Genomic DNA, 9,048 nt, shown 5'->3' on the forward strand with positions numbered 1-9,048 from the left:
CAGCAAGGCAACGAACAACAGTTTGAAATGCGGTAAAGGACACGGACATGACGAAGACGGTGTTTGAATGCGAGTATTTTTTTTCAGTCAACGTTTTTTTGGATAGGCAACTATTCCCTCCATCCCACACTATAAAATCTATAAAATCGTTTTTCAAGATAACATAGCTTGAAAAACGATCTTATATTATGGGACAACTTTCCTAGAGTTTGGTAATACCCTCTCTTGCTTTGCTGCTTGATAGACTACGGCCGGCATGATTCATCGTTTCCCAGCCCAAAACCACCGGAGCAAGTAAAAAAATTGGCCCATCCCAAAACAACGCTTGGTTCGCCCTGTTCATTCATTTATTTTTTCTGGCTGTCAATTACGCCCGGAAATGGTTACTCGCCTCATCCTGCCCTGATCGAAATCCAGCAGAAGAGAAACAAGTAGGAAAACGGCGAAACAGCGGCAGCAGCAACTGCAACAGAATTTTTATTTATATCAGGCAGGCTTATTAGTTATTAGCATGAAGTACAAAATACAGCTCATATGACATACCTCTCAACTTATGCATGCTTTAACAGTTTCAAGACTGTTGATGCCGCAGTACCAAACAGCCTTCTGGATCGATGATTACTTGTCAATCGCGAAATTCTTCCCGACAAACCAAGATTGCTATGTGGAATCGGAGATGATCCTTCTTCGGCTGCCTTATTCAGAATTTCATCCATCTCTCTAATGGTTTTCAATTCTATCATGGGACTGGGGCACGCCCTTGCTTCCAACTGGGAAAATAACACTGCCTTCCAGTATGGGACGAAGCTTCTCCTTGCATGTTCGAGCTCCCATCCTCTAGGCTGTTTCTTTCTCGCAACCTGCATCATCAGTCAATAAAAGTTGATGCTGAAGATCCCAACACAAATACTTCAGCATGACCCACTGAGATCTTACATATTTGTTGGATTTTCTTTTCATAGTATATCACTTGTCTACCATGGCATGCAGCTGAACTAGTAAGCTATTCAAGGAACATGTGAAGTGATAGGGACATACACCATTGACATTACCTCCAGAATCGCTCTTTCCTTCACAAATGCAGTCATATTTTCGAATTCAAGAGAAAAGAAAAACAAATTTTCTCACATGCATCGAGTAAACCCAACGGCATAAAATCATTGAGCATCACTGCTAAGATCATGCAAGTAGGCATGAAAAATAAGCAAACAGTATGGCACTAACAAGTGGATGCGGACCCCTTGCTGTTACTTCCAATGGATATTAATTTTATATTCAAACAGCATAGCAGCGTCATTGACCAAGACTGCAACCAAGAGCTATAATCTACTCCCTCCATCCCATTTTTTTAATGTAAGACGTTTTTTGACACTACACTAGTGTCAAAAAACGTCTTACATTATGAGACGGAGGGAGTAGTTTATAGTCTCTTTTTTTTTCTGTGTCAATGCTATTCAAATTTAGATACTTGCACTTAGTTTTTTCTTCTGTTCACTCTAGCTTTTCTTTTGGTGTGCAGCTTCATGTGAAAAACTTAAGTTCCATCAGCATTTTAGACACATGCGGATCACAATTGGGATCTATAAAATGGCAAATAGATCATCTGATTTTATAGGCAATACAAGCTGACCACAGATAACAGGGTATATAAACTATGAAGTAAGATTCCACATACTGGGAACCCTTGATTCAGAAAATATTTCAATCCCCATTTCAAAATTATTTGCAAGTAAAAATTACTGAGTTGTTGATAAGTTTTATCTACTTTTTGACTCATCATCAGTAAAAAGATACCTGGATCAGGGGAGTAAAAAGGTCTGTGTGTCATTATTTCAATCTAACATGTATCATAATCGTTACTATCCTGCTTTTAGTACCATGTGTGATGCAATGTAGATCTTTAGTACCATGTGATGCAATGTATATATTTCTTCTTTTGCTAGTTATGTATGTTACTACCCTGCTTTTACTGTAGCATCTTTTGGTTGCCACGATACAGATAAACATCACAGTTTGGACTAGCCCTTGGAATTCAGATCATTTTAACTAACAAATTAGCACATTCAACCCATGAGAAATCTCACCAGAAAAATGTCAAAAGAAGATTGTGGTCATTGCATAAAGCCAAAGCAAGAACATTAAAGAATACGTCTCTAGTGACAGGATACTTTCCATAGATTCATCAAGTACTCGTATTAAGTTTTAGTGTGACACCCTGCGGACAGAAATTGGATAACAAACAAGCCATACAAATAGAAACACTCCAGTTTTAGAATATCTTTACCATCTCAGCTGTAGCATATCCATCATGTTTGTTGGACAACATGTTGTCTGACAAAGAGGATGATTGTTGATCATAGGGGCAGCTACAAGAAAAAATTGAATAACTTAATGAACATAACTCAACGGTGTAGTTTTATGCAAAAATATAATAATTGAAAAGATGGAAAACAAGTGTAGAAGACGTACAGATTTTCTATGTTGATGCATTCTCCAGTAGGACAAAAACCATGGTTATTCAGAATCGACGAGACACGTTTCAGAACCTCATCGTGAGCCACCTGCATGGCATAGGGGACCTGCATGACACATTAAACTTGTATAAGAAAACGCCACTGAACGTGACCGTTAGAGCATCTACAGCCGGGCACCTCAAACGCTTGGGTGGACGGCCCAGACAGTGACCGGTCAAAAAAATGCGACCCAGACAGGCGCCTCAAACGGGCCTCAAACGTCCGGCCTGACTGACACCCCTTATATCTAGCCCAAATTTGTGCGGCTATGGGGTGGCCCAGGCATGACCGGCCGCGTCCGCCACATCAGAGGTGGCCCACCCGACCTCACATATATTCATCCCCATCCGCTTCCCGGAGCAAACCCTACCCACTCCACTCCACCCCAAGCTCCCATCCGGCGATCTCCAACCTTCTCCAGCATGGCGGGACGCGGATCTGACTCTAGCCAGTCCGGGCCCATCGATTGGGGTGTCGTCCCGTGCGGGATGGAGGAGAGGCTCTGGCCGTCCGCATTGCCCTCCGCCACTCCCGGGAGGACTGTGCCTGACCGACGGGGGGATCTGTCCGGTGCGAATCCATTGCGTTTGTGCAACGGGCGCTGATATCCTTAAATTTACTGCTAAATCTTGCAGCGCCGCCATTCTCGTCAGAACCGCTGCTCTCATAAAAACTTGTGTTGTCTGTGAACTACAAGTGATCTCCATTTGGGCACAGCAGATTCCTTGCAGGTATGTTTTCTTCTGTTCTCAGATTGGATTGTGCTGCAATATTTTCAGACTTCGTCGTGATTATGAGTGCAGCTTTAAACAGCGTAATGTATATGAACTGCTGCAGAGAATACAACTAGAATTTTCTTACAAGTATGCTTTCTACACTAAATCTGTTTTAAGAATCAATGGAGTAGGAAATTTAGCTAGGTAGTGATTAATATGAAGGGTGTTGAACGTTGACTGGAGACAAGGACACATTGTGTACACCGAAGATGTAGTGACCGAAGGCATGGCAACGTAGGCAATAATACTACAAACTGTGAAAGTGTTTGCTATAGAGTATGCATGCAATGTTTGTTATGCTTGCTACATGATTTATTTATTCATGACCATAACAAGTAATTTGAGCATAATTCAACAGCCAGAGAAGCAAAAACTTAGTAATTTGGTTGCTATAATCTGGGGTGAAACTTCCCCAAATAGGGAATATGGAAAACAGTTTAAAATGGGCTGGCAAACAAATAAAGGATATGACATGGTAAGCTCAATGCTAGATCTTCATGGTAATCTAACGTTATCCTTCCTTTCAAAATTATGTCAAAAATTATTGCAGGGGTTCAGCTGATGGTATTACGTTCCGAATGAAGGATTTTATGTGACAAGGTTGTTTATGTTTTTTCTAGGGTGACAAGGTTGTCTACGTTGAGTATATGTGGATTGCACAACCTTCTCTGTCATTTCAGACTTTTGGTTCTACTTGTTGGTGTATGAAACTTATCAGAGCTAAGAGATCTTGAGTTCAAATATCAACTTTCGCAATCTAAGTAAAAAAATTGCGTGCCCTCTTGCTGTCCATGTATAGACCTTACCAAGGCACGCATGAGAGGGGGTGTTGCAGTGTATGTAGATTGCCCAACCTTCTCCGTCAGTTTGGATTTTTGTTTATACTGGTTGGTGCATTAAATTTAATAATTCAAAGATCCTAACTCAACCTATAGAGTCTATTAGGCACGCTGGATACTGTGTTCTTTCTCTAAATCAATGTTAGTATATTTCCATAGTTTAAATTGATCAGATTAATGCATTGATTTCCTATAAGCCCATGCTTACCTTAATATTAGTACATATTTAGTAGAAAGACAAGAATAGAGGCACTATAGCTGAAAATATAAACGGTTTGGTACCTCTGGATGTGCTCGAATGTATGCATCAAGAGCTTCACCAGCTTCGCAAATTACAATAACAAGCAGCAATGCCATACGCCTAAGCTTTTTGTCCGCCTTCAGCTGCTGCTTCTTTCTAACTCTGTTTTGAGTAATCTGTGAATCTATGGCAACAGCATCCTCTGTACAAACATGAGAGATAATACTAAACCCATCTGTCTTGCTATTGCCATTTTCCTTGAAAGAAGATCCCGCGCGGATCTTCTTTTGAGCTGCCAGGAGCAAAACTGCTGTTTCGGCAAGCTTTCCATCCTTTATGTATTTCCTGACCTCGGCAAGTAGATCATCTGTTCTTTCTGCAATCAGTCTGACTGTATCCAAGAAGATCTTCTGCAAAAGGCATCAAGATGGATCAAAAACTGACTATCTTTGGCCACTGGCGTTATACACAAGAAAGTAGCGCCAAATAACTTCCATCAGTGTTCTAAACGCCAAGCAAGAGAAAATTGAACATTCAAATTTTTTAACAGCACCTTGGAGTCGCTACTTCCATATCTTGATTAAAAAGAAAAATAATTGTGACACATGGATTATACAAAAGAGTAAGACAGAGAAACTATATATCATAAGTGGTCACACATTAGAACTTCCATTTATTATGTCACTTTTCATTATGTTGCAGTAGTAATTCGTGTTGGGATGGATCTGAGACAAACCATTATGGGTACGCACAGAATTTGGAGCTGCCGGAGATAGTTGAATAAATAGTGGTACTATGCATCAACAGGAAAGTGAGACAAACCATTTCAGGTAAGCAAAGCAGTTGAATGAGCCTGAAGACGTAGTCGGTATTCCCTTTGTCAGGCAACAGGTTTTCCTCAAGAAACTTATGGCGGCAAGCGTTCTCGACTGCCACATGTAGTGGGAGTAGGCCCTCGGTAACTTCAGGGCCAGTCGTGCGCAAATTGGCCGATGCGCCATAGCGGAAGAGCAATTTGATCATGTTGGCGGAGAACATTTCAGCAGCTAGGTGTAGGGGAAAGTACCCAGACGAGTTCACGTAGTTGGGATTGGCACGGTGCCCATTGAGCTCAGGAGCCTTGCCCTCCAAGGCAACTTTCGCGCATCGCAGAGCATTTTGCACAATCATCTCATTGAAGGTATCTGGGGTTATGACGAAACCCCAAGCCAAGCCCCGTGTCTCATGCTTGAATAAGTTAAGGAAAAGCCTGACACTATCCTTTTCCAGGATGGGCACCAAGCGGGGTAATTTATCGACGAAGGCATCATTCACTGACTAGATTTATCCATACAGAAATGATAAGGGTGAAAATGCAATCAATTTCAAATCAACAAAACATAACAAGAAAAACAGATGACATGCTGCAATGCATGGCCACCTACAGTACAAGGTGCTTAGAAAAATAAGCAGGTTTTGCTTGAGCACTGGTGCTTATTGATAGAAGGCAGGTGCTTCATTAGGCACCCCTGGTATAGAAATAAGCACAGGTGCTCAACAAAACACAAACACTGGATAGACCAAGTTGAATATTCACAAGTACTGCAGGTTAAATACAATTACTAAATGATTTGTGCAATCCAATTATAGTAACAAAGACAGCAAATAACCTCAGGAGTACGGTCTGGGATGATCGTATGGGCTGTTCTGGAGGCAGCAAGAAAAGCATGTTTTTGACTCATCCACTGAGACAGAGAATGTGCCAGCATGAAGAGGCATGAGTAAGAAAAAGAAACAAAAGAGAGAAACATCATAAAGGTGGTTTAGTTACTGCACCTGCTTGATTAATTTGATATGCTCAGTCACGTCTTTAGCAGGAGCAGGAACACCAGGAGGATATGGAGGATTCCACGGATCGTTTTCCTCCGTGCTTGTTACATCCTTACCTTTACCATTATCTTCATCATAAGCAGATTCAGTTGCCTTGTGCATCATCTCCATTGGTGAAGACCAAGCAAGGAATTCCAGTTTCAGAGTTTATTTGCCTGAAAATAAGTGTAACCTGGAATTACAATCCATGTTGTTACCATATCTTGTTTAGTTTCATGTTTTTTATTTAGAGAATTTGTGCTAGGCAATATGAGACCGGTACACCGAACTTTCACAAAGAAACCTCAAAGCTACACTTAGTGTGGCACTTTTATTCATCAGCAAGCAACTAGTCCAATCATGAAGGATCGACCATCCATCCTATCCAATCCTCTATAACACTATGCTCCCTAATTTTAGAGGCCTCACAGCCAATTGAGGCTGTCAATTTTGGGTTCTGTTCCCGATTTTGATTCAGTCCTAGTGGGCCCCTTTGGTCAGCAGAGGCGGCTGGATCGAGGATTTCGGCGGGGAAGACGAACAGTGGCAGTGGAAGTGCTGGACGACGGCAAGCAGGTGGACGCCTCCTCTCCTCTCCTTCCCGCGTGCTGGAGGCAGCACGCAGCGACGAGCTCTTCTCCTTTCCGCACCGCCGACAGGAGGGGCGGCGCGCGCCGGCAAGGCAAGGGCGACGGGAGGTGTCAGCCTGTCAGGCGAGCGACGGGAGAAGGGGCTGAGAGACGGGAGGGGCGGCGAGCAGGGAGGATCGCGGGCTGGTTGGAGCTCCCGTGCGGCGGCGGCGGCGGGCACGCGAACCCGCGGCGCTGTGGGGCATCGAGCGGGGACAGACGGAGCGAGTCGTGCGGCCAAATCGGAACAACGTCTTAGAGCATAATTGGTTTGCTACCAACATTTGGTAAGCCAACATTTGGCAAAAACAAAAGTTGCCAAGATTTGATAACTTTTTGTGAGATTGGCAACAAGAATTGGCAAGCAACCAATCTCTAGCCAATATTTGGCAGTTGCCAAAATTTGGCATACCAACTTTTGGCATCAAACCAATTATGCTCTTATTTCTATTGCCTGTTCATTCATCATCAGACGGGCTATGCGGCCCATAAGCAGCACAAATTATCTCTAAGAAAAAAAGACACCGTCGCATGGAAATCGAGAGCTCCTAGTCAGCGCTGCAGGCGCCCGTTAACGAGCTGGCGCCTGCAGCGTCGCTGGAATGGGCCGGCCCAATGCGCACTTGGCTGTTGAAGTGAAAAAGCAATAAAAAGTGAGGACCGCTGGGGATTCGGACTCAGGACTGGATTGCTGCGAGTGCACCTCACCAACCACTAGACCAAACTAACTTTGCTGCCTACTACAAGAAAACAGAGCTAGTTAACCGTTTCGTGCAGTAAAACATTAATATATACTTAATATAAATTATCTCAAAAAAGAAAATGTGAATTCAAAAAAAATCATCAAATTTTAAGAAAAGTTTCAAAAAAATGAAAAAGGTTCATCGATTTTCAAAAAAAGTTCATTGAATTCGAAGAAAGTTCATCGGATTCGAAAAAAGTTCATCAAATTCAAAAAAAAGTTCATCAGATTCGAAAAAAGTTCATCGGTTTTTAAAAAAGTTCATCGAATCAAAAAAAGTTCATCGGTTTTGAAAAAAGTTCATCGAATTCAAAAAAAGTTCATCGAATTTGAAAAAAAATTCATCAAATTTTGAAAAAAGTTCATCGATTTCGAAAAAAGTTCATCGAATTTGAAAAAAAGTTCATCAAATTTTGAAAAAAGTTCATCGAATTTTGAAAAAAGTTCATCGATTTTGAAAACAGTTCATTAGATTCAAAAAAAGTTCATCGGATTTGAATAAAAGTTTATCGAATTTGAAAAAAAGTTCACAAATCTGAAAAAAGTTCATCGATTTGGAAAAAAAAGTTCATCGAACTCGGAAGAAGAAAAAGGAAAAAACAGAAAACGAGAAACGAAAAAAGGAAAACAGAAAAAGGAAAAAAGGGAAAAGCTAAAAGAGAGTAAAAGTTCATTCTAAACAAAATCAGGTGTGTTGGCGTGCTGGTTGCCCCCGCGGTACTGCATGCGCGAGGTCTGTGGTTCGAATCACAGCTAACACATGTGTTTTTTGCTGATTAAAACAGAGAAGAAGAAAAACCTATTGGGCCGGCCCATCGCGCGAGCTCTTCAGGCGCCGGTTCGCAAGCGGGCGCATATGCGCCAAATAGGAAATCCCATGGAAATCGTTAATTAGTGCTTAGAGCCAACTCCAACGGACGACCCAAACTGTCCGTTTGGGCCGGCCCATCGCGCGAGCTCTTCAGGCACTGGTTCGCAAGCGGGCGCATATGCGCCAAATAGGAAATCCCATGGAAATCGTTAATTAGTGCTTAGAGCCAACTCCAACGGACGACCCAAACTGTCCGTTTGATCTGGATTCTGTCCGTTTGGGCCAGGTAAACAGGCGTCGTACAAAGATCGAACTTATGCCGATTGTTTTCTTAGGCCGCTAACTTTCCTTCTCGTTAGGGCCAGCCTTCCTCTCGCCACCGTAGGCGACGTTGAGAAAATCCTTCTTTCGCCGCCGTTTTGCCGGGATTCCCCCCGCTCGGGCTGATCAAGGGGCAGTCTGGTACTGCCGCCCGGCCTTGGCAGGGGTCCTGGAGGAGCTGGCGCTAGGGTTTATCCATTTGGGGTTTTCGCGGCAGGAACCTATGAGATCGATCTCAGTTTTCTTCATCGATGGCAAAGTGATCTGGATCGGCTGGAGATGGAAGCAAGGGCAAAGGGAACCTTGAGAACCTCATGCATGAGCTGGC

General features: G+C 42.7%; 1 protein-coding gene across 1 annotated transcript; it reads right to left on the reverse strand.

Annotated features, from left to right (window-relative positions):
* Positions 1–112: 112 nt before the first annotated feature.
* LOC119281067 lies at positions 113–7,034 on the reverse strand. Its single transcript, XM_037561708.1, has 9 exons — positions 6,760–7,034; positions 6,185–6,393; positions 6,019–6,093; positions 5,192–5,686; positions 4,411–4,779; positions 2,470–2,579; positions 2,285–2,366; positions 544–860; positions 113–463 (listed from the first exon to the last, which is right to left on the reverse strand). The coding sequence occupies exons 2-8, from the start codon at positions 6,347–6,349 to the stop codon at positions 552–554; spliced, it is 1,605 nt and encodes a 534-aa protein (XP_037417605.1). The 5' UTR covers positions 6,350–6,393; positions 6,760–7,034; the 3' UTR covers positions 113–463; positions 544–551.
* Positions 7,035–9,048: the final 2,014 nt, after the last annotated feature.

The sequence above is a fragment of the Triticum dicoccoides genome, chromosome 3B, assembly GCF_002162155.2.
Source record: "Triticum dicoccoides isolate Atlit2015 ecotype Zavitan chromosome 3B, WEW_v2.0, whole genome shotgun sequence".
Taxonomy (NCBI): domain Eukaryota; kingdom Viridiplantae; phylum Streptophyta; class Magnoliopsida; order Poales; family Poaceae; genus Triticum; species Triticum dicoccoides.